This window comes from Balearica regulorum, chromosome 21 (assembly GCF_011004875.1).
Source record: "Balearica regulorum gibbericeps isolate bBalReg1 chromosome 21, bBalReg1.pri, whole genome shotgun sequence".
Taxonomy (NCBI): Eukaryota; Metazoa; Chordata; class Aves; order Gruiformes; family Gruidae; genus Balearica; species Balearica regulorum.
The window spans coordinates 3663648-3689275 of NC_046204.1; the positions used below are offsets into that span (position 1 = coordinate 3663648).

Below are 25628 nucleotides of genomic sequence, written 5' to 3' on the forward strand. Positions count from 1 at the left end.
TTTCAAGCCAGCTACCACGTCAGAGCTCAATATCAAGGGCAACTTTTCCTTTTCATTCAGCGGCCTCTGGACCAGTCCTTCAGGAGACCATCCCCAGCTCACTGCCCTTCTGCAGGCTATGCCACCGATGCTTGCGTGGCGTGGGTGTGAAGCAGCCTTGGCTGCAGCAATGAAAGCCTCAGCCTACATCTCTGCCTATTAGATGCTGACCTTCAGGAAAGGCAAAGCTTTGAGCCGCAGAGCGGCAGCGTACCTAACGCTCCTCTGTGTCACATTCAAAGAGGGGGTTTTAATTCACCACCCACGTTTTGGTTTGAAACTCAAATACTACAGTTCAGAAATGGTTTCACATACAGCTCTTCAGAAGAGCTTTTCCATAAATGTCACTTGCAAAACAGCGCAGTGGGCAGGGTGGTTTCAGTCAAAGAAACTGGTTTTTAGCTCGAGATTAGCGGTGACCTCTGACTACATGGGTAAGATCGGTTTCATGACTTTGTCATTTAATTCCACTTTCAGTCCCGTCCCTGGAGACCTGGAGCAAGGTGGCTGGACAGACCCACAGCTGCCACCCTGGGGAAGGGGTGACTGCTGCTGAAACGGGCAGAGGAGAGCACACGCGCAAAACCGAGAGGCAGCACTGAAGCACTCCAGGAGCTCCTTCCTGCAGGCCTCACAGAAACAGATCAGCCAACACCTTCCTGGCAGGGAGCTGGTGCAGACAGTTTCCATTTACTGGCTCTGGAGCCTCAGCTGGCATTAATTGTTAATTAATATAAATTCACATCTGTCCTATCTCCCTGACACATGCAAGATTCTGCACTCATCAACTCCCTATGATTCAGTCCCTTTATCTAAATTATTCTAGTCCCTGCTTGCCATTGGCACATCTTCCTCTCTTCACGCGCTGTCCCATTCATTCACCTTCGGAGCCATCCACTCCATCTCTCCCAGCTCCTAAAAGCAGCAACGCATTCGTGATCCGTCACGGTCTCTTAACAAAGGGGTTCGAGTTGGTTAGGTGTCTAAAGCAATGATTTTGCCTAAGAAACCAGAGAGCTTGCTAAATCTGGCTGACATCAGTACAGACAGAAATCACTCCAAGGACAAATACCACAAAAACCTCCTGTCACATAAATAGCAGCCGGTTAAAGCTGCGCATCAGTTCCCGTGCCTGGGATGGATGCACAGGCAAACACATCACCCAGAAGACCTGGCATCTCTCTGTGGTCCCAGACTCTCTGCTTTGCAAAGGCTGCAAGGGTTCGCTCTGCTTCTCTGCTCTAATGCGAAACTGTTAAAATTAGCATTTTGACTGATGTTCTTGCCACTTCAGAAACAGACCCCGCTCTTTTCCCATATCTCACCAATACAAACCAAAGCTCAGGGACTGGGCACTTAACCGTGGGCACGCAGCAGCTATGATCCAAGCTGCGTGCAGGAACAACGTTCCCCTTCACTAACCTGGCTGCCGTGTAGCCAAGACACAGTCTGGACCGATAAAGGCGCAGCCAAGAACTTCTCTGCGCTGCCTTCAGGTTCAGAGCCTGCAGGGACAAGCGCAGGCACAGAAGCCCTTAATTTCAGCACGTTAAGGGACTTTTCTACGTCTTAACTCCCTTTATAGCCCAGTCGTGATCAGGGTGGTCCCTGCAACTGGATCTCACAACGTGAAGCCTGGGAAGAGCAGCGTGGGAGAGGCCAGAAGTCGCACGGCTTGATGAAATCTGCCCAGTGAGCCCAGGACTAGGACTGGTGCTTCACGCTCCTATTAAATGCAGGTTCCGAGCTAGGCCTAATTGCCATTAAGGCTGACGAGCCTGGAAGGACAATACATGGTACAAAGAACCTGAAAAGGACTCAAAGCTTGCAGGCTGACCTAGCCGATGGCATCTATTGTGCTCCCTCAGCCCCGTCTCCATCGCTGACTACCTGCTCTGCTCTACGCGGGACAGAGCGCGAGCACTGGGGGCAAAGAAAAGTCCGTGAGTGCAAGTTCACTCCTCTAAAAAGGCATGATCTAAGATGCAAAGAGTCAAAATGCAATCGCATGGTCATCTGTTACTTCTCTGGGGAAACCCAAGACCATTAATCAGGTCATCAGCTCAAGACCAGCAATTTCCAGAAGAAAAGCCAGAAACTGCAAATGCAGACCTTCCCTTTGTGAAGAATACTTGTATTCACAGTGCGCCGCACATCATTTTCACTGTGTTAAGGAAGCCTGAGTGAACTTTACAGACAAAAGGTCACGTTTTTACCCTTCTCACAAGATACCCAGTATGACAGCCTTGCTACAACAGGGGGAAAAAAAGAAAAAAAAAAAAAAAAAAAAAGATGAGAGACAGCCACACTCATATTCTTCCTTTTGACCCAAACACACATTTACCGGGGGGAGGCTGTGACACAAAGCACCTCCGCCGAGTACCCTCCCCTACAGACTGTCGTGGCTGCGCAGCGGCTCTTTGTCCCAGCCAGCACACAACAGCCATAGACATGGACACCGGCAGCTTGGCCGCTGCAGGTAGAACATCTTTTCTGCATCCACGTTCAGCTACTCGCAGGACAGCTAGGGTGATTTCCTGCTGACGGCTCAGCAAGGATCTTTGGCACACAAGCTGCCCCATTTCTGACGCTCATTTAGTCACACATCTTTTTCAATGATGTTTCTGCGTGGATCTTTCAGCGCTGGTTTTAGAGACACAGCTCACCCTGGCTTCAGGAAAGATGGAGGAAGATCAGCAGGTCTAACGGGGCGGACGGCTCACGGGAGATGCTGATTTCACAGCTACCTGTCTCGGTGATCCTTCCAGCAGTCAACGTCAGTCTAGGCCACATCCAAGCTGAAGAGGCTGCAGAGAGCCTGATCCCTCCCTGCCTGCACACACGTTAAGCCAGAGCGCTCGCAGGCTCTGCCTATCGTAGGGACTTCCTCGCAGCCCATCCCACACCGCTGATAGGGAAAAAAACCTCTTTCACCATCGTGTCTTGCCTTCCCCAGATAAATACCCTACAGTGACAAGGAAAGGAAGCCACGGACAAAATTAAGATCCAGGACACAAATACGCATCATCTGTGGACAAGAAGGACAACGTGCTCCACAGGACTAGAGCAAATGGGAAGGCACCGGTGCATGAGTGTGTGACCTGGCCTTCACCTGCAGCGCGAAGCTGAGTTGCATTGCACGCTCGCGTGGGCACACATAAAGGATGTGAAAGAGACTGGCACCTGCCTGCTGTCCCGCTGTGTCCTCCTCACCCCGTGTCAGTGAGCAGCTGCTGCCCGTACTGCCGCACCGTCATTTCAGCCCCGCCGCGGCCAGCTCTGGTGGTCCCCCCGGGGGAGGCTGCAGTAGACGAAGGGCTGTGCACCCTTGCACACGTGTACAAGAAATGAGAGGGATTGTGCTTGTGTCATTTTGAAGGTCTACCACCATTCACGGTCCAACGTTTTGCAAACACTTGGTCTAGCAGCTCTGGTCCTTAGAGCAACAACTTGTAAAAACTCGAGCACGCAGATTGCTCAGGCTCTCCCCTGGTGTAAAAGACTTCCCGCAACAATATCCTAAGAGCCAGCGCGCTGCGCTTTCCTTCAGGCTGGCTGCAGAAGCTGCAGCTCTGGGTTTCTCTTTGGCCAACTCGCGCAGCCAGGAGAGTCTATCCAAAGGGTGCGTTGTGCCCACATTGCCTTGTGGCTACCACACGCAGCACGCCTAACTATAGCCACGGAAGGATGCTGTCAAACGTCGGGCTCCAGCTGGTCCTCTCTAGCCACAGGAAGAGGTGCTTCAAACTAAGAACTGAAGGCAGGAAGGAAGGAGGAGTTGTTAGAGAGCTTGGCCTCCCACCACAACTGCAAACTTCCATTTTCACTTCCAAAACATGACATGCTCTTGCTTGGAAGCAAGAGTTCCTTCTTTAGAGCATCACACGGTTATCTATCCCACAAGCGCCTATCCCCACCAATTCACATGTGTTATCAACAGCCCCATGCCAGAGCACTCTGAGGACGGAGTCACATCAGAAAGACGACGGTAGAAACGTTCACATAGGAGCCGTAACAGACAAAGAAAATCAGCCATTTACAGACCAACTCCTGTCAAATCTCAAAGATACTACTGCAGGCTCAGCTAGTTCCAGGCAATAGCCAAGAGAAGAGTATGCCCTGTGAAAGGGTTTCCCCTGTGCTCAGGGTCTGTGGGCATAGCGGAGCCCTCCTGGCACGGGCCACCAACACCGCAACACAGCTTTTATTGCGGAAAGTGAAGCACAAGCATGCTCTGCAAGATGTGCGTTTTCAGCCCTGACTTCTGCATCTCAATAGTTTCTCTTGTTTGTGTTTGGAGATGGAGGATGTAGTGTCTTGTAAACCTTCCCTCTCGGCCTGAGTAGCACAGTCTTTCCAGTTGCCCTGAAGCCAGATACCAGAAAGGGGCATGGGGAGTATCCCATGGAGGTTTGGCTCAAAATTGAGAGTAGGAGTAAACAAGTCCCTATTCTGCCTCCGGGCGTTCGGTCAGAATGGACTGCCCTACCACCACGTTAGTCTGGCATTAAACCACATCCCCCCGTGCTTCCCCAAAAGGGCTATGCAAAATTCATAACCCAGCTAGAGCATCCCAGCACCTTGGGATACAGCAGACCCAGTACCTATCTCAACGTGTAAATCTGTCAATAAAGTTTCCCCTTCTGGAGCACTGAAATCAGACATAGCATTTCCACTCGTACGTTTGATTTAAACACGTGGCCACCTCAAAAGTTGGTGTGGCTGCTCAGGAAATGAACTCCTCACACAAATACAGCCCCTCATACTGCCCACAACGTGTGTCGGTTACAGGATACCCACAGGCAGAGGGGGGTTACGTAAACTTAAACTCAAACTCTGTGACTCGTGTAGTAAAGGCTTGGGGCAGAGACTGCAAAGCCACCTGCCCACCGTTACTCAGAGGACAGTTTTTGATAGAGGACAAATCCTAAACCTGCCACCTCTCCCTTCGAATCATTCATACCAGCGAAGGATTTGGCTCCCAGCCTGTCACTAAAATTTCCAGCTGGTAAAATCCAGGTCTGAAGTAGCTGGGAAGACCACGGAGTAGCACCTCTCTGTCATCTGCAGAGAAGAACCAACGGAACTTGAAGACAAGACCACAAGAGGCTGGAGCAGGCATCAGGTGCTGCCCTGGGAGGTGGTGCACATTCCCACGGGCACCAAAGGACTTCAAACACCAAGTGCCTTTACAGACATCTCCAGCCAGGATCTAAGGGCGCTTGGTAGCTCAGCAGAAGGCTGCTCCAGGAGGACAGCAGCGTGTATTGAGCGAGGAACCGTTGGGCTCGGTAACGCTGCCCGGGTGATTTACCCACAGGTATCCCAACCTCCACGCTGCCTGCGCAGCGCTAGGAGCAATCGCACGCCCAACGGGTGCTTTCAGGAGCAAAACCTATTCCTGCCCCGTACGCAGCTGGTACAAGTACAATCCCCACCCATCTTGCTGTGAGTTTAGGGCTCAAACTAGCTCTCCCTGAGACAGTCTGGGTTTGTTTTAAAAGCAAGCGTAAAAATCCCTTGCAGGATATGCGCTGCGTTTGTTTCCCCATTCACATTCCAAATATTTGCTCGCTCCAGAAATAACACTAACGTTCAGCGTGCTGGTTCCTCAACAGTGCGTTCTGCTTCCAGGCAGTCCTTCGGTCCTTACCCTGCGTAAGGGTCTGGGCAGGCAGCCTGGAGGGGGACGGGACACAGCACCCCCGGGGCTTTGGGACCCCCCCTCCAGCACGCACAGCCAGACCCCGGGGTAGCTCGGTGGCGGGCAAGACCTCAGCTGCTAGTTTAGTGCCTGGCTTTAGCACACGCTGCACTGAGGACAGGAAGACCAGTCCAAGACCAAAACTGCTGGGGGAAAAAAAAAAAAAAAAAAAAGACACAAATTTTGCCTGACAAGTCTCAGTTTCCACAGAATGGGAGCAGCAGACCTAGTTTTATCAGGCCAACGTGCGTTTCAACACCCAGTTAAACTCACCTGCGCCAGCAGGAAACTGGCAGCTGGGGCTCTTCCAAGTTGCCCAGAGGATTTACACCCATGTTCTCTTCATTAAAAAAAAAAAAAGGTGTAGCTAAGTCCCTCAAGCTGTTTTGAATGCATCAGCCCCAAAGGTGTGTGAGTTATTATTTGCTGCTGCAGTTTTCAAATTTTCAGAATCAATTCTCTGAATCAAACTTACATTTGAATCAGTCTTTTCTACTCAAAGGGTACTCTACAGTTAGGGACATCATAAACACCGAGCCGCACTTTAACCTCAGCCAGAGAGGGCCTCACCTACTCGCCTCAAAAGGTCTAATAGTGGGAGAAATCTCTTTTGAATTCCCTCCATTGACAGAAGTTTCCTGGCCTGTATATTAAAAATGGTTTTGTTCTCATAAAGCAAGTTAAAATTAAATTGCAGGCCCACCTGCCAGACAGTTGGGGCATTAAAAATACATATCACCAGCCAGCACCGAAACTACCCCAGCTGTTGTCTGACTGACAGGCTTCCTCCTGGAGCAGAAAAGTATTTGTTTAGCTGCTTTGCTATGATCCAGCGAAGCAGAACGCACCCAAAAGAAGAGACCAGAGACTGAGAAACTTCTGCAACGCGTGAGAGAACAGCATTGAAATGAGGTTAGTGCAAAAGCCTCGGGATGCTCTTGAGATACAAGGGAATGTAAACTACCAACAGGCTGCGGCCACTGTCATCATCTGAATCCTTGCGGAGTGCTGCAGACCAGCCCGCGCCTCGGAAGGAAGGAAGGAAGGAAAACCCAAGGCATGCTCCGCATTACACTCCGTGGCAAGGAGCCACGGCCACTTGCACAACAATCCCGCTGCATTTAACAACCTCAGACACGGCTTCAGACACAGCCCAGCTCCTGCCCCGTGTTTCCAGCAGACAGGATTGCTTTCTTCACACACGCCCTCGCCTGCCGGCCTGGCAAAGGGACCGTTTATCGCAGTCCTGCTCCAGCAGACCCTTTCACAGGCAGCTGCCCTCGTAGTCCATGCCCCGTATAACCTCCACTACTAGTTATCAGCGCACGGAAGAGCGCTCGGCTAGAGACACGGCAAGGCAAACGAAGCGATAAGCGGGTTACTATTACTGTAGCATTGCTAACAAGGTAATACAAGATAAAAATCTAATAACATCACAAAATAACGCACTGCTCACAGCAGGGATAACCTCACCCAGGCTGCAGTCAGCACCAAAAGCCTCTTCAGTAATCATATTAACAGTAATCATGGTAATCATACAAACGAAACTGCTAACACACCGTTTCCCAGTGCTGAAGCCAGCAGAAGGAGAAAGTTACCATCACCCATGTGCTGCAGAGCTGTCGGAAGGGTAGTTTCCACTGGAGAATCTTGCACTTCTGGAGAGAAATTGCTAGTCTGTGGCTAACAAGCGCTGTTAATCACTATTCCCACCCTAATAGCGCCCACACCTTCGTAGGTGCTCGCTGACTGTTACTAGCTCACATCCTCCCGTAGCACAAGTGGAACCTTTCTGTGCAATCTAAACTACCCGCGATCTCCAAGCCTTGTTCCCACTCAGAAATATAAGCTTTGTTAAAAATAGAAGCTAGACATACACAGAACAGATATCCTACCTCACCATAACTGGTCAAGGCTCCTGACCCGGCAGAGTACGCAGAGAGATTCGTTAGTCCACAGAAACCACAGGACAGCTCGAAAGGCAGTAAGACTCGTAGGATATGGGAGGTGGGGAGAGCTTGCTCTAGGATGCGGAAGGCAGTTTGCTGCCCGATAGGAACGTTCCAGCCTCCAGCATCCTTCAGGAGGGTTGGCCAAGGTGGTGGAGCCTGGAAAGTTTCAAGCGAAGAAGTGACAGCTAGTTATTTACCAAAAAACAGCCCAGCTTATTCTGGAAGGGAGTGGGGGTGGAGAGAAGAAAAGGAAGTCATCTCGTTCTCTTATCTGTACAAAGCCGGCAGCTGTGAATTGAGTGTTTAGAAGGGGACTGGGGAGGGTAACCACCACGCACACATGGTACGTGACGACATCTGCCTCTCAGTTTATGGGCAGCCAAAGCTAAAGAAAGAGAAAGCAAAGAGAACGGCTAATGGGCAGAGTTACGTCCCATGGAGCTGCTGTATCCGAACAGCACTTCCCATGAAATCTTCCTCCTCCTGCAAAGCAGGAAGAGACATTTCTGCCCCGGGTCTTCCGTGCCGCGCGACTCTGCCCAAAGAGCAGTCATCGCCTGCCGCGCGGCTGGGACGGGAGAGCACCAGCTCATGGACAGGGCTGCCGCGCTCCTCCGGGGGAACCTTCAAGATGCTCAGAAACGTCTTTGCAGCCCTGTTTGCTGTTGGGGTTTCCTAAGTTCAGCTTAAAAAGCAGTCCCTTCGTTTGGCTCTGACTCGGTTCCTCTGCCCATCAAAGCCGGGTTCATAGCTTGTGCACCTTATCTCTCTGCCCGGTGAGCTCTTTGGGGAAACACACTGCCCCGCTCTCCACGTTAAACAGCATGTCCCAAACTGTACCTCAGGCAGAAGCGTTTCTACCCAGCCCTTCTGAGCTAGCTTTTTCTGGACAGTTGACAGGAGCGTGTAGACCACACAGCTGTAAGGCACCCAAGTTAGAGTCCAAGTCCTCTTACTGAGGCACGGAGAGAAACGGTCACTTCCTGAGGGCGATGCAGAACGGAACCCAATTCTCTCCCAACTAGACGGGGACACTCATCTCAGCCACTCGACACAGGTGCTGAAAGCTAGACAGCCCAAGCATCTCAACAGGTCTGGGGTTTGACGTGGAGAGATAGCAAGGTTTACAGGGAGAGAGAACATCTTTTATTAAGTCAGATGATATAATTGGAAAATGCCGACAAGCTTTCAGGCACACAGGCCTTTCCTCAGGCCACCCCTGGGCAGAAAGAACTTGTGTTCTCAGTCCTGCGAGAAGCCAAAGCCTGCGGTGACAGAGGACAACTCCGCTCTTCCAAACAGAGCCCGAAACCGCCACCCATCTCCCCCTCTTGGCTCAGCAAGCTAGGGAGGAAGACCCCAACACCCAGCCCTAGCAAACTTGGGATCATTACAGCCCCGCAACTGCGGGACTTGCCAAATAGCTCACTCCTGCCTAGTTCTTTAACATCCTTGCGTCACCAGGTTCATAGAATCATTTAGGTTTGAAAGGACCTTTAAGATCATCGGACAAGCAAGAGCTCAGAAACCTGTCCTCCTGCGGGTTGGCGAACAACTAAATATACATCAATCAAGGCATTAAATAGCTGGGAATGCGGCTGCCTCTGCAATCCTGAGTATTTAGTCCATTATCCCACAGACACTTAGCACAATGATGGTTGCTTTGCGGCTAGCCTTTAATGTGCCAACAGAGCAGCTGAGGCACAGAGGAGATTAGGGATCAGCAACAGTCTCGACCGCGGAGCAAAGCCGAGCACTCTGGAAGCCCTGTCTCGCCGCAGTGAGCTCGGAAACGCTGGGCAGGACCGGGGATGGACCCCGCAGCCCGGCTGGTCGTGAAGAGGGGGAGCGGGAGGTGAACAGCACAGAGCTGGGTCCGCTTTTACGGTTTGTCACCCCCCGCAAGCAGCTCGTGGAGCAAGAGCTGGGCTTCTCATCCTGCTAAAGGAGAAAGAGTAGCTCTTGTGCTCAAGAAGGATGCTCGCTTCCAAGTCAGTAGGAACAGCTCGCCCCAGCGGGAGACTCGGAGCAACTCAGAGAGGTAATTCCTGCGAACGGAGAAGACCCAGGCAGCTCTCCAGCAGTGCCAAGCTTCCCCGTTTGCTGCCCGGGTGCCTGAGGCAGCTGGTGGGAGCAATGCTTCTGTGGGGGCCTCCAAACGCTGCAGCTGGGGCAGCGAGGTGCTAAGGGCGAGATGTTTTGCCCCAGAACACGCAAGGGGTCGGCGGCAGGGCAATAACAGCACTCCATCTTCCCTTCCCTCAGCTCATTCAGTACCGCCGCTGCACAATCTGTTTGACCTGTTTTCATGGTCCAAATGGAGGTGTTCAGACGAGAGGCAGAGCTTCAGTGTTTTCTAGGTTAACTGCCATCGACATCTGTTCAACCAGACCCTGTCATCTTTATTTTCTCATGCCAGCATTGCAGCATCCGTGACAATGCCACCATCCTGACCATATGCCACCCTGCACAGCAGCCACCAAATGGCACCCCAAACGAGCAATGCTCCTGCCACAGTTTTCAGTGGATTTGGTGAGATTCCAGCATTCAGAAACAACCAAGTTTTGCTCCATCTTGGAGTGAACACAGGCAGCACTCACTGCAGAGATGTCAGAGAGTAAGAAGCGTCAAAGCCATCTCCAGCAGGTACGCCGATATCCCAGCTTTACAGTGCTACAGAAGAGCACTGGAGATGCTCACTCAGCCACGAGGCGTACAGGCATCAGAACTGCCCACGACAGCCAGGCTGACAACGTCCCTCGCCTGCACACAAACCCAAAAAGTTTTCAACACGCTGGGCAGCCCACAGGGCTGATTTTGCACAAAGGCAATTCCTTGCTTTTCCCTGGACAGACACCGAGTCTGCACCGAGCACGTGTGCGGTTCCGCTTAGTCCAAGCGGGACGAGCTGAACTGCACGAGGGACCTCTGGGCAGCCAGAGCCACCACGCCGCGTGCACTACTGACTGCTCTTGAAATCCACGCTCCGTCTCACCGCGCACCGCTGCTCCCGACAGCAAGCGCTCAGACGGCAGAACAGCTGCTCCGGTGCAAACTGCCTGCCCTCCGTTCATACTTTTTAAATCTCCTACGGTCCCTAGAGCACCTTGAAGTACCAGAGAGGCTTAGCGTGGCCATTCTGCACGAGGCTCTGCTGGCTCTGAGCTCCTGGCACTGCTTTTTCATCCTTTCACCGTTTCTGCAGGTCGTTCCCTAAGCCCAGCAATGTTGCTTTTAGTAATATGCAAGTCTTGGAAACGCAATCCTAAACCGCAGCTCACGGCCAACGCTGCACAGTACTTAGATCCAGGAGCAGTCTCTTTTTCAGGGGTATTTCTGCTTGTCTTCTCATAGAAACCAGTGCTGCGCTAGCAGGAAAAGAAGGACTCTACACAGCAATGAAGCCTCAAAAATACTTCTTATCTGTCTCTGGGAAGGGCATTACTTGGAACTGGCACTTGAGCTCTCTTCTTACCCCTAGAATACAAACAGAAGACAGATTTTCTACTGAGAGTGCCCTAACAACCAACGGGCAAACTCTTCCAAAGACACTCAACAAAATATCCAAGGAATAAAACACATCCAATCTCTCTCTCTCTGTCATCATTCCAAGGTTGAAAGCAACACTGAAAAACAAGCCATGTTCTGCCAAGGAAGAGCTGAACTGGCGTCTAACAATCAAGGGCATCAGCGATTTCACAACTAGAACAGGACTTTCCTTTGTTTACTGCCAGCACTTCCGTGCAAACCTGCACTTTAAAATATACACCAGCTTCCTACTTAACACTCATACACTTTTCCTCTGCTTGTGTAGGCAGACAGCACTATCTGCCAATGGTCAGACATCAGAGATGCCAGAGATAACAGCTGCAATGAAACAGCAAGAAGAGGAAAAAAAAGAAAAAAGTAGGTTACGCTGTGCTGGCCCTCTGTGGAGCTGCGTCTTCCCTTTCCACAAACGGACGTCCCAACGTGTTTAGATACGCTGCCCACGGGGCTCTTCTGCCGTTACGGCCTTGGAGCTCAGCACTAGAAACAAACTAACATGGGACTAAAACTTTTGTCTCATGAAATTCAGCAACGTCCAAACCACGTCAGTCCCGTATACAGAGACCAGACTTCTATTCCCTTCCTGCGTGAGCGGCGTACACGATAGCGAAGCCTACGCACCAAAGCCATGCGTCTTCCATGCCCGCTGAGAGCTGTCGCTGCCAACTGCCACGCAGCCCCTGCTCCCACGCTGCGTGCTGCAAGCACGTGGGAAGTGACCGTGCAAGATCTCCATCGCAGGGCTGGGAGGAGAACACCGAGCAAGGAGATATCTCTGTTTTCTTCACCATCACCCAGACTCACTCATTCCAAAAGTCTCCTGTCTACTCAGCACTAGAGAAAAATCTCTAACTGCACTTTCAAGATGCTGTGCTTAATTATAACCCCCAGGACAATTTATCGTTTGAAACCAGATTGCTAGAGCTAGGGCCAGCTGTTTGCATGAGATCCTGCGCTGTTCTCCTCAAGCTCTTTCCTCTACACGTTGTTCATGTGCTTCATCGCTGCAGTAAGGATTCCTCGCAGAGTTCAAACTACACCTCAGCTTTCTCACGTAGTCACTACCTGACAGTGTCATGCTTGCCACTGCTCTTTAGCCACCCCTTCATGCAGAAAGGTGTTCGGCGTTCCCTTTTTCCCCTCCAACACGCTTGCCAGAACCCTCTGCCATGAGCCAAGTGAACCTGCAGCAACTGAGGGAAGAGCCTTCTTCTGGGATAAATATCTATACAAGCCAAAGAGGAGAGAAGAAACGGCTGTCTGCCCTTACATTAGACAGTCACTGCCCAAACACCGGTGCGTGAAGTACGAGCGACAAGAGGTGGGAAGACTGTCCTGGCAGCCGATCGTTTGTAGGATGGTCTCATCACACAAGAGGGATCACGTGCAAACGGCCTGCACTACTGTTTGTCCTGAAATCACCAGCTGGCTGCTTTGAGGCTAAAAACCAGCCATAAGAAATTCCAGCCCATTTTTGCTTGCACCAGTCGAAAGACCCTTAATTCTGTGGCTTATCCCAGCTCTGCTAAACACCAAACTAGAGGTTTAAGGTTTGAGAAGCCTGTTCAAATCCCAGAGATGCGTTGCATTCCTCTTTTTCCAGAGGTCAGGAGGAACACCAAAACCTGCCGAATTCAACTCCGTCCAACACTTCAAAACCATGCCTTCTTCATTAAATTGCACTTCTCAAAGCACACGAGTTCCTCTCAGCTTTGACCATCGAGACGACAATACCGAAAGTCTCCGCTGCTTTAAAGCTACAGCGGCAACAAATACTGACACCGTGCTCCCCAGCCCTCCCCGGAGCAGGGCTGAAACTCTGGTCTGGGACAGCGATGACAGCAGGTGGTGGGCTGGTTCATCTCAGAGAGCAAACGGGCATTGCTATTGCGGCACATCCTCCCCTTCCACAGGTTGGGATAAGCCCTCACTAAAGACGTGCCGGGAAGCAGGAAAGGCAATCCGTACGGCGGGTTACGGCCAAAGGGCAAGGAACAGGCCTGCAACGCACGTGCAGCTGCGCTTAACTGCCATCTTGCCAAGACAGCCCACTGGACAACCCCGAGCCTTGCTTTCCTGGGACAGGCTTAGAGAAGGACGTCAGTGGGAAGCCTGGCGAGGCACAGGGCCAGCGGCTGCCCACGGGGCAGTGGTTACACCTCAGTGCCCCACGGCAGCCCCTGCCCTAAGTGTCAGCCATGGCTGGTTTGAGTTCCTGTGCTCCATCTGGTGGTTAGAAAGTTTTTAAAGCCGTGTAGAGCAAACGTGCGCTGCTCCCTTGCGTGGCCTGCTCATCTTCTGGGCTATCTGTCCAGAGAGGTTGAAGAGAAGCTTGAGGTGAGCCACATCGGTAAGCACAGGGAAGGACTTTGAAAGAGCAGAAGGCTGCCGAAGGCGGGTGCGAGGGGTCACCCCCACACTGCACGACCAGGGTCGTTGTGAGTACGAGAACCTGAAGAGTCAGTCGGGCTCCCACATGCAGACCACGAGGATGGCCACTTTCTACAGCGACAGTCCTCAGGCAGGCACTCCAGAGAAATGCTTTGAGAGCAAGTAAACCAGCAGCAGCAGGGCCAGAGGCGCTCTGCACGGTCCAGCACCTGATCGAGGGAATCGTTTGGCTCCCACCTCTCACGGTGGATTTCGGGAGTAGGATAATGCTTAAGCATCCAGACCCGGGCTACTGGAAAACAAGTGTGCTCCACTCAGCCAGGAGGAAAACAACTTGTCGTTAGGGTGATGCCAAGGGCAGAAAACCCCTGACCCGTTCTCCCAGGAGCAGAGGAAAACCCAAACCAGCCCCCAAGGCAACCCAGCCAGCCAAGGAGCCCAGGAGCTTTCACTGTTAACCAAGCCCTTCCTCATTCAGCAGGATCCTCTCCAAGTACTGCAAAGAAACGAATAAAGAAATAAGGCAATAAGGAAGCAAGGCAAGAGCAGAGCCCAGGATGAGAGGGACCAGACGGGTGGCCTTATGCCACGGCATCGCGGCGTCCCCAGGCTCCCTCCCCCTTGGCACCAGGGCCAGCGGGAGAGGAGATTCCTGCCGTGCTGCCCCTACCCTGACACGCTACCTTTGCCTGCCGCGATGTGCCGGAGCCCACAGCATCACGTGCGTTCTTGTTGAGCCCAGAAATCCTCAGCTTTCAGGATTATATAACCTGACGAGCTAATTAAAAATGAGGAGGTTTATTTCGGACCCGGGCAGGGTGACAAGACAAAAATATAGCCCATAGCAGGCCCACGTCCCCTTTGAAGAGTCGCCAAGGCTATTTTTTACCTAGATACATCATGAAGAATTGGAGAGAAAAAGAATACCAATGCTATATTTAGAATTTAATCAGTGGCAGGGCTTCTTACACTTCTTAGAGAGGAGACTGATGGAAATATTTCAGGAGGGAGGGAGGGAGGAACAAACAAACGAAAAAACCCACCCTACCCCAAAAAAACCAAACCAAGGACAAATATAGCCCTGGCAACTACCTTACATGGTAGGGATGCTGCTCAAGGGTGTGAAAGGGGATTTTTTGTTGGTTTGAAATTAAATCTTCGTCACCTTCCCACCCTCTTGAAATCCCCAAGGCCAAACAACACGTCCCGAGGGATGGGCTCGCCTCTGCCCGTGCCAAGCATTCCCAGATACCCCAACTCCCAGGACCGCCCAAGCTGTCCATCTCCCTCCATCACACGCGCCCAGCGTGACGGGCTGCGGAGGGCAATGGCAAGATGCAGCAAACCATGGCTGGAGGAGCTCACCAAGTAACCTGTGAGTAACCTCACGGGTACCACAGAGGCAGCACCTAGCAGAGAGCCCCAGCACCACGGTGGGCAATCCTGCTCATCGCTTGCTCTCCCGTCACTGCGAGCAGGTCTTCCCTCAGTTTCTCGGACTGGAATCACTCCGTTTTTAAAAATACTTCAAAAGCTCGCTGGAGAAGGCGGGGGGAAGTTCCATGTTCCAGTCTCTTGCCTGTGTCCTAGTCATATTTTTAAGGCAGGTCGTTCACCATTCTTTTGTCAACCCAGCCACTGCCTTTTGACACTCGCAGCACCCATCTCCTCAAACCCATCTCTGCATCAAGCCAGAGAGCCCGAGCTGCTCAGCCCTGCTGCCCTTATTAGCTCTGACAGAAACGAGCTGCACCCCAGAAGGTGAGGAAGAAGAAAATGGGATTTTTCAGAGCGGGATGGGAACGGGAACCAGAGACGCTGGCTGGTACGGCTGTGCCACCCTGGAGGGAGCACGGGGCAACGGGAGGGAAAGGGAACCATCTCCTGGGTGGTACTGCACAGGTACTGCCCCCCCGCCAGCTCCACATAGCCAGGGAGAGACAATTCCCTTGAAAACTAACTAGTCCATTCAGTCTGACCAAAAAGGGAACCTTCAGAACGTATCATTTTGGGGAGGGGGGTCGGAAGCTGCACTCACTGAGGCACCGCAGATGTGAGCTGCGGTTTGCAGCCTTATTCTCAGTTTTGGCACCCCAGGGACAGAGCTAGGAAGCAGCCCAGTGTAGAAGCAAGCTGCAGCCCAGGGAGATGGTGGAGCCTGGCCAGGTACAGAGAAGGGTTCTCTGGCCCAGCTGAGTCCCCGCGACAGATGGAGGACAGCCTCTCTCCTCCTGCCGACTCGTTCTCCACTCGCACGCAGCTCTCCTCAACCCCAGTACCGAGTGGCAGATTTCATCTGCTGACCGCAGCTGCTCACAAGGAGAAGCGTCTTCCCGCCTAGCTGTTCTGGCGTGGGCTATTGAGAACTTGAAATTTATTTAAGTGGGGAAAAAAAAAAAAAATCTCTTTTGTAGCACCCACAGGAGATTAGCAGACAGCTAAACAGAGTCATGGCACCATCTAGATAAATCTAATGATGTTGGGAATGGGAAGAATTTCCAGACCTTATTATCCTGAGGTCACAGGCAGGTTCTTGCTCAGCTAGATAGGAAAAAGGCAAGGATGGGGTTGCACGAAAGGCCCTTGTACGTCACCAGCACAGATAGCTTCTGCCCCGGATAATACAAAAGGTGATGCCGAGGCATTAAGTTTGCCTGGACTGCAGGAGGAAACTGAGAACTCAGCCTGCCTCAGCACAGCAGTGGAGGCTGCTGCTAAAGATGCTGGAAACCTGCACAGCAACCGCATCCCTGTGCACGAGAGGGACCACGTGGAGGTGCACGCTGAGACCACCTGCGTTTGGCACGTGCCTTTCCCTGCTGTTGGCGCCTTTTCCCCAGGGTCAGCAAGCGGTCCCACATCCGCGCTCGTGTTTTCCTTGGGAAGATCAAGAGACACCAGCCACAGCAAGTACAGGCAGGGAACCACCCCCACCAGCTTTGTGCATGGGAAACCTTGAGCAGACACTTGTTATGAGACAGGCTCTTCACCTGATAACACTATCAGGACAGCTGCAGTAAACACCAGCCCAACTAGAAAACTCAGCTCACCCTCTCCTCCCCCAGTGCTTCTTTCGACACCAAGAAGCTGCAACAAGCAAGATGAGAAACTTAATCGCTCCTCGTTGCGAGAGGCTTCCCCAGCCCTAAGCCCCGCGAGGGTGGCTGTAGGGAACGCTGCTGTGATTCGCCCTGGGCACGCACGCTCCTGCCAGCGGCCACGGCTGGACCAGGTGAACTCCTCTTCCAGACACTTCTTAGGGTGCCTGCTCACTGCCCCGGCGATGGGGGCAGAACGGAGCTCGTCTATGTCCCGGACAGGGGTCCATGGAGACCCCACAGCCCGTTCTGCAGAAGAGATCGAGGGGCCAGACAGACAGAGCAGAGCAGAGCAGAAGGGCTGGAGCTGCAGTATGGAGACACCGAGACCATCCCATCATTAACTACCTCGAGAGCATTTCAAAGGAGATGCAGTGGAGGATGAGGCTCATCTGTTTCTGTTGCGCCCATGGAAACGTCTGGGACTTGATGCAGAAAAATCTCCCAAGACAGAACGAAGGAGGGCTGCAAGGTAGAGCCCCCCCGGTCCTCCCAAGGTCCAAACCCTGATCCTCACAGTTATGCACTCCAGCCCACCTGACAGATACTTTTACTGCAGCTGACTCACAGCAACATCCTTTCCACATGGGACCTGCCTGGGACACCTGTGACAGCCGCAGCATTTGCTACAGGAGAGCAGCAGCTCAGAAAGCCCAGGAGGAGCTGCTGAAGCGTACATCTCTTCCAAGTCTGTCCCTCAGCCACTGCAAGCAGGCAGAGGTCTTTGGAGAGCACCACTGATACGAGCAGCAGCACGAGCTGTTTGCAAAAAAAAAATAAAAAAAAATGCATATACAGGAAGCACACAGTTCCTGATCTCCAGCTCGGTTTAATGTGAAGAATTTCCTTCTTCCCTTCAGACTCATGCAGGAAGCCTGCAAGCAGACCAGCCCCATAATCTGATTAGCCCCCATCCTACGCACATTTCCTGGAACATGCAATTGGACCGCAGGAGCCACTTTCCATCCCACCCCACCACTCATCTCATAAGGCGGCAAGTGCAGCCCTGCCCAAGCCATTGCTTTTGGTCAAGGCAGTGAAAAAGCAACAGAATAAACCCATTCCTACCGCAGAAAAAGTATTAATCAATGTTTAAAGAACTGCAGCCTCAGGAGTACTTCTCCCCCGCCATACCACCCTGGTTTTAGCTTGGAAATAGCTATTTGCTGTGTTCGTCCCTGAGGGCAGGGATGGGACCCCAAATGTCAGCATTTTGAGAATAAGTTTTTAGTGAGCCATTTGGGAATCAAAGGGCACCTACACTGCAAGGGCACGAGGGTGCACACCGCAAAGACGCTGTGGAGATTGGTACTAAATGAGTGCCCCAGCTGGGCGCAGAGCAGCTCTCAGCTCCGGTTCCCCACTCAGAGCCCTCCTTAAGAGGGAGCAGACTCCCGGTTTGCTCATGGAGTGACGAAGGTACCAGGGATAAAGGAGCCCTTTGGCAAGGCCAGTCCTTTTCAAGTTGAGGGATATGTCAAAGTCCCCATTACAGAACACAAATTTTCCCTCCAGCTGCCTTAAACGGAGTCAGCGAGAGATCCAACGTGTCGCAGTCAACGTGAAAAGCCAGCCTCTGGGAAAAGCTCTGGGAGAGCAGGGTTTGCCTTGCTGAGCAGGCGGAAAGGCCAATGCCCACCTTTTTGCACACCAAGAAGCATCTCCAGCTGGGCTTTGGGGCTGACGTACGAGCCAGGTTTTGCACGGCGATGCTAGAGGCACTGAGCTCTGTCCCCCTCTCCGAGGAGGGGTGACTCCATCCGCAGAGCCACAGGCACGCTTCTGCTGGGCACCCATCGCCCGCCTCGGCCAGCTGAGCCATCCCTGGGGGAGAAAGCTCTCACTGGGGGGGGGGGGGGGGGGCAGCAAAGGTGCTGGGGGCACCGGGACCAGCCTTCCCCATGCCTGCTGGCTTGCTCGCAGCGGTCACGCAGCTCCGTGCCGAGAGAGACGGGCACCTGGGAGAGTCCAGCTGGCTACCGCTGCTCCACGGGCAGAGCTCCGCCGCTTCGCTGGAGCACAAAGCTCCGATTCATTCATTCAGGTGCTTCTGAGGTTCCTGAGAAGATCAACTCCTAGAAACCCGGTTAATTTAAACCCTGCTGGAAGCAGCAGCGAGTAGCTCCGGTACCACCCAGCCACAAAGGAAACTCGCCCTCGATATAGCTTTGGCAGTACGAGCTGGAAGACTGGCTTCCTCTTCGGTGCGCTTTGCCTTACCCTGCCGCTGCAGACGGCGAGGAATTCTCCTTGGCAGCCCGCAAAAGAGATACAGCTGCATCTGAGAAACGCGTTCCAGGGCCGAGCGCGCTTCGTTTGTCTTGGGACCATAACGAGAGCAGCTCGCTCTGCCTTGGGGGAAACCATAGGATACTGGAAAATCACCGAGGGCCTGATCCAAGAACCTCTCCTAGTAGGCAAGGGTAGTTTTCTCTCTTTGAGCGAGGCCATTAACCATTCTTGTTCCCTCACTGGAAAAGGGGAGAGAACAGTGTATTTATGCATTTCATGACCTGCAGTAAGGAACTCGCCCTATCTGGAAATAAACAGTAGGCTGGGGGCTTGGAACTGAAGCGTCATTTAAGTTGCTGCCAATGTTCTCGTTCTCATTCACCATAGCAAAGCCTGGTGAAAAAGCACGTCTGCTCCTTTCCCTGCATTTCCCATCTCTCACCTCCCCACCTGTCCAGGCAGAGCGCGTACAGACAGTCCCAGCACCGTTTCCACAAAAGCCTTTGAGCTTTGATTCTCCTGTACCGCCGCTAACAGAGCCTGTGTCCCAAGACATCTTCATACAGCCTGGCCAGAGAGAAAACCAGGGGGGGAAATCTGAGCTGAGATTCAGGTGCAGCAATGGCAAAGGAGGGGAGCAAAAGGCACCAGCTGCCTCGCTGGGAAGGTCTCGTGAAGCTTTCTTATGTGAGCGAGCCGCTGCAAAGGAAGGCAAGGTGTGAATTCAAGCTGCTGCTGCGACCTGTCTCCAGCTGCCCCGGCTGGCTGACCCTTTTCATGCTGGAGCTGAGCACAAGGCAGCTCCAGAGCCAAGTGCTGAAGTACTGCCTGAAGAGATGGAAACGAACGGCTCGCAAAAAAAATTGCCAGAGGACGCTTCCGAGCTTACCGCTCAGGGCCTGCACTTCAGAGACACAGCAGCCATGGGCTCGAGCACGCTCCCACCAGCGAGATCCACAATCATCCTGGTTCCAGCCACCGTTGCCCTAAGCTCTGCCCGTGATGTGTTGTTGATGAATATCCAAGATGCAAAAACACTGACCTGGTTTTGCTTCCTGGACCAGAAATTACCACATCCCCACCGCCACCCAAGTTGCCAAAGTAAGCAGCTATTGCAAATGCTTAAGGTTAATATTTACATTTGGATTCAGCACAGGAAGCGTGTGTTTTCTCACTGGTAAAGGGAGTGGGAAAGCTGGGACCACAGGCTGCTCAGCTGGTCGGGGGACTGGCATTCTCTTTCCTGTCACTGCAGCAGATGCTCAAGGTTGGACAGCAAGCAAGGTTTCAGGATGCAGCTGGATGCATTTGATGCCTCAGACGCACAGCCATGTGCACAAGCATAGTGAACCATCTTGGAGAAAGCATTTGCAGGACTTTGGCCAATTTACCAGCCATGCTGGAGCAGCCGCTGCTTCCCACCCGTGGCTGCAGCAGCCCTAATTACAAGCAATCTGAGACTTCAAAGGGAACCACCCACAACGTGCCATAAAATCAGTATGCACAAAGTAATTCAGCTTAGCAGTAAACTAGATTTTAAAAAGGTTCGTCTGAATGCAGGGAAAGAGTTGTCAAACAAAGTACTTAGCGCTGGCTATAGGATAGCGCTTAGCAGCTCTTTGCCAAGTCTGTTACAGAAATGGAAGGATTTCACCAGAGTACCAGTCCCCCCAACACCATTAGCCTGCTCGCTCATTACCCCCAAAACTGGAAACTTGGTCCCTTCGGTCCCAGTGTTCCCTTCCCCGGGCAGCTTCACCCTTAGGGTGCTGTAAGCTGCGCGTTTACCTCCCCAGGACGGGAGGCGTGCAAACCAGCCGGGCTCCGGGAGCTGCGAGGCAGCATCTCCCTGTCCCCCTTTGGGCGCAGGGAGGTCGGCAGCCAAAGGGGATTTTGCACAATCGCTGCTGCTGGCTAACACACGCGGGCCAGCGATGGCCCTGGAGCTGACAGCGCTGTTCCGCTGCTACCGCGGCCCTGGAGCCAAGAAGGAAGGCTTCTCGCGTACCGGCGCAGGCAGGAAAGAAGAGTAACTCTCTGCTCCGCGCTGGGACCTGTTTCACCGGCGGCAGCAACGCTCAGAGCACCAGAACTGCAGTAACCAAGGGCAGGGAGGAAAGGGCCACCGCAATCTATCGCACACAGGCACCAAGTCTGTGACAGCACCACTCAGCACTCAATCCTGCAGATCTGGGGCAACCTTTGGAGACAATCAGGCTCCGGAAGCTGGCATTTACTCATTTCCTCCAGACTTTCCCTTCCTCCCAGCCACAGCATCCCAGGAAACCTGGCTGTAAAGAAAAAGCCTTCCCTGCAGACAAGGGCAACGCACAAGCCAGCTGCCACCTACCAAGTGCTCCCGACACTGTGCAGCTCCTTCCTAGGAAAAGAAACAGGGCATTTGGGATCTGCGAGCCGCTCGTCAGCGACAGGGATGTGAGGTTTATCCACCAAGATCTCTACGTCACAGCGAAAGGCCTCTAATCGCACCCGGGCGGGCGCAAGCACCGAAGCAGAGGAGGAGCAGCAGCAGTTACTCTTAGACTCCCGTCCTCTAGCTGTTCCAGAGGAACCGCGATTTCTCTGTCCTTGCTGGGGGTGGTACATCCCTGACCTCCAAACCTTTCCTGCAGTTGGGAGGTCACGTGTCAGTAAAGCCGGGAGAGGGAAAGAAACGGTCGGTCTTTCACCAAGCCGTTTGTAAGAAGTAACGCAATACGGCCCTGGCAGCCGCTCGGAGCTCAGGGTTTGCAACAGCTTTGTGGTTTAGGCTGACGGCAACAAATTTGTTTTATTTCTACAACAGGGCTCGATCCTCCCTCATGTCACACGCGTGCACACAGCCCCACGCTGACACACGGCCGCTGCTCTCCAGGCTGCGCCCCTGCGCTCGCTAGCGTGGTCCAGAAGACCACAAGCAGCGTCACCAGCATCCGCCAGTCCTTGATGCCCCACAGCACGGCATGGCCACGAGGAAAGCTTACCAAACAAGTCAGGCACCCAGAAAGAGGTTTATTTTGCCTTCCACGTGCCTTCGTTGAAAAGCATTAGCGCACAGGAATAGGAGTGAGGGCGAAAAATAACCTTTGGGTGAGTAGTTATGTCACTCTCTCACTACAGGCTTGTGGCCCACCACGCCTGCTCCTGCAGCCATTCCCCCGATTCGGACATCTGCCTTACCTTGCCCCTGTGCCAGGGCAGAAAGGAACGCAGCGTCCTTCAGTCCCAGCAGATCCTCTTGAAGGCTCAGCTGCATCCACCAGAGCATCCTACCTTGCAGCCATGGGACAGGGCCGTGGCAGGGGGACGGGTCACGCACGCTCCAAACCTGAGTGACAACCCGCAATCACACCTGTATCCACACCAGCTCCCGAGATTTTCAACTGGTGACAGCCTCGTGCAGCCCACTGGTGCAAAGCGAATAGGCAGCCACAGAGGTGAGAGGAAGAGAGGAACCAGCACCTCGGTTGGGAGGGAGCTACTGAGAAATCACTTCCTCACAGACCCCCCGGCTACTCTCTTTCCGCACCACAGCCCAACCGTACACTGGTTTTCAGCGGCTCCACGCCGCCAGCCTTTGTAAGTCAGCCCGTAAGAAGCCTATTAATGCCAAAGTGCCTTTAATTCCAAAGGTCCCCATGCAAGCCTGACCCACCTGCAAGAAAGGGTGCAGGTACGAGCCACTATTTAGCACTTCGGTTGGGCGTTGCAGTGACCATCCCTCGGGAGGGACTGCTCGAGCCTCTCAGCACTCCACCAGCACAGGTCGTGATCTCAGTAGATCCACCTGGGCAGAACCAGGCCACGCTTTGCACCAGAGGGAGAACAGCATCAGCCAGAAGAGAAAGGTGCCATACAAATCCGGTGTGCACCCTACACGTGGCTAGGCGAGAGGGGAAAGGCTGGGGCCGAGCCAGTCTTGCCACAACGTGGGGAAAAAGGGCCTGAGCAGTGTTACAGAACCAGCAAACCCAGCATTCCAGCGCACAGGTAGAAAGGATGGAGGCAACAGATGCTGGGAACAATCAACCCGCAGCACAAAAGCCAACCCCCGCAGCTCTGACCCCCGCTCAGCAGCAGTACTACTAGCCAGCCAGGTTTCTCAGGACTCCTGCAAGGGCTGAGCTGGCAGCAGCATTACAACCATTTTGCTGTCTCTAGTAGTCTGCTGCCCTAGGTAACTGCCTGAGAGGGTGGAGCTAGCAAGGTATAGGCAATGTAGACAAATATTGACTTGCCTGTGGGCACAGAGAATACCACCAGAGCAGAGAATGAAATCCAGGGGCCCCAAGTCCCAGCCCTCTGCTTTACACTCCATCAGCGAGCTCGTTTCGTAACTTAACGTGGCACCGCCCAGACGAACGCTGCCTCTTCCTAAACTTCTGCACGCTTTGACCCAGACGCTCACAAAACTCAGCTCAGCGCTCGTACAGGAGAGCCAGCCAGTGCTGGATGGCAAAAAAGAGACCCAGAAAAACCATAAACCAACCAAGCCCCTGAATCCTGGCGTTGCAGGAACGTGCGTGAGCAGAGCCTGGAGTTATTACATGTTGAAGAGATGGTTTTGGAAACCCCGCTCATGACCTGCCCCAGTTCGGTCCTGTACCAAACAAGCACTCCCTGTCCTGTAACCGATCCCATTTCTCAGCTTGAAGTGCCCGTCAGCTGTACGGCTGCTCCCCAGCCACCACCCTCCTCAGGGTTTTTCAAAACACACTTGACTTCTAATAGCAACATGCGCTTTTTCAGGTCACCTTAAGGCTGTCTCTGTGAAAGGACAGACAAGAACGAAGAACCCCAAAACCAGCCCTTAAGAAACCCCTCTGCACTGCAGCATGGGGGGGCTGCGCATGCGACCGGGCGCCCTGAGCTGGCCCGCGAACAGGCAGGGAAAGAGGCCGTGCAAGGGCTGGCTGCTTACCCCTTCTGGAGCCATAGCAGGGAAGGAGGAAACGAGAAGGGACGATGCCCCCAAGTCACACGGGCTCCTGCCGCCACCGAGAAAATGAGACTGAGCCTTTGAAACAGCTTCTTTGGGAGAAGCCGGGGGAGGCACCAACAACACACCAGATGCACCAAACTATCTTTTTTTTTTTTTTTTATTTTCCAGCTCCCAGCCCGCAAAGATATTTCAAGCAAGTTTTAAAGCTTGGTCCCGTTTGGGCGTCCCCTCTTGAGCATCTCTAGCGCGGGTCACAGAGCCTGCTAAGCCACGATGCTTTCAGGCAGGAGGCGACCCGAACCAGCCTGGGGACAGGGGCAGGGCTCGCAGCAGGTGTCTGGGCAGCGGCGCAGGCTGCAACCCCAGCACAGCCCCGCTCGGCCCGACCCCCGCCCGCACACCCACCCGCGCCTCCAGCCCGCCGCTCACTGCCGCGGGGGAAAGGGGCAGGTCCGAGCCGGAGCCGCTACCGGAGGAGGAGGAGGCGGCGGCGTCCGGTAGCCGCGGGTGCTCCGGCGGTGGCCACCACCGAGAACCGCTCGCCGCGGCGCTCGGCCCTTACCTGCGGGAGGTCATGGCTCCGCGGAGCTCCGCACAGCGTAGCGGCCCCGGCCCCGCGCCGACTGCCCGCACCGCCGCACCCCGGCGGGGCGCCTGGGCCAGGGCCGGCGGGGAAACCCCTCCCTGTGACGTGACGCGGGGGAATCCCCGCCCTCCGCCCCGCCCCAGCCGCCGCACCGGGCAGCCAGCGCCCCGCCGCCCCCCGCCCCCGGCAGCGCCCTGCGGCCCCCGGCGGGTGGAGCTGCCAGCGGCCCCGGCGTGCTGCTCCTCTCGCCCGGGTGCGGCAGGTTCGCGGAGACCCCCGGCCGGCCCGTTGAAAGGCCGGAGGCACGAAACCCCGCTGACAGGCACAACGCTGGGCCCCGAGCAAGCAACACGCAGCCTCCCCTCTGCACTCCTCCCTGGAGCCATTGCCTCCTGGTGCCCGCGCTCCTTCACCCTCCGCGCTGGCAAGCGTGTTCTTCGCACTGGCAAGCATGCGATCTCCACGCACGGCGCGTCCGTGCTCCTCGCTAGTCAGCTCCGCAGTACCCGAGTCTTGACAGCACGTGAGATTTCACGCCAGCAGCGGTTTCAGACGCCGCTCGGTACCCAAACACAGTAGAAGGTCTAGATTTTGGTGTTGAATTCACAAAGACTTGAGAGTCGTGCTACCAAGGGAAGGAAGCAAGCCACCAGACGCTGAGCATCTGAGTCTGGCAAGGCTCAGCCGTGTTTGCTGTTATCCCTAAACGCCCCCAGCTCAGGGGTGGCTTTGGAGTCAGGAGGGCACGATGTCCCCAGCGTGGGTTCCCTGCCCTCATCCCAATGTTTATGGTGAGGCAGGGATGGTGACACCCAAAATCTTCCACTGGGGTAAGCTAGGGTCAGATGTGCTATAGGCATGCTATACGCTTTGTACAAATAGAGCACATTTTGCCATCTGAAGTGTAAATTCAGAGGCCTTTAACAAATTCATGTCAAATACATGTGTCTTCACATAAAAGACAGAAATTAACCCAAATAAATGCTCTGAATCTGGCACCTTTCATGAATGCTGGGTGAGAAAACAAAGCCAGCTGTCCAAGGGAGAGAAAAAGCCAGGATACAGCCAGCAAGCCACCCCTCCAGTCTACCCATAGTGGCAAAAATAGCAGTTTTATAACTATAATAAGACTCAG

General features: G+C 53.7%; 1 protein-coding gene across 2 annotated transcripts in view; it reads right to left on the reverse strand.

Moving 5' to 3' along the window:
- Positions 1 to 24592, reverse strand: part of LOC104634450 (tyrosine-protein phosphatase non-receptor type 11) — a 52669-nt gene extending 28077 nt beyond the window's left edge. Inside the window, exon 1 of one of the 2 annotated variants that reach the window (XM_075773333.1) lies at positions 24470 to 24592. In XM_075773333.1, coding sequence (XP_075629448.1) covers positions 24470 to 24483 — 14 coding nt within the window. In that variant the 5' untranslated portion in view covers positions 24484 to 24592. Of the gene's footprint in view, positions 1 to 7638; positions 7852 to 24469 lie in introns of those variants that run through there. The other variant, XM_075773334.1, reaches the window with a different exon arrangement.
- Positions 24593 to 25628: the final 1036 nt, after the last annotated feature.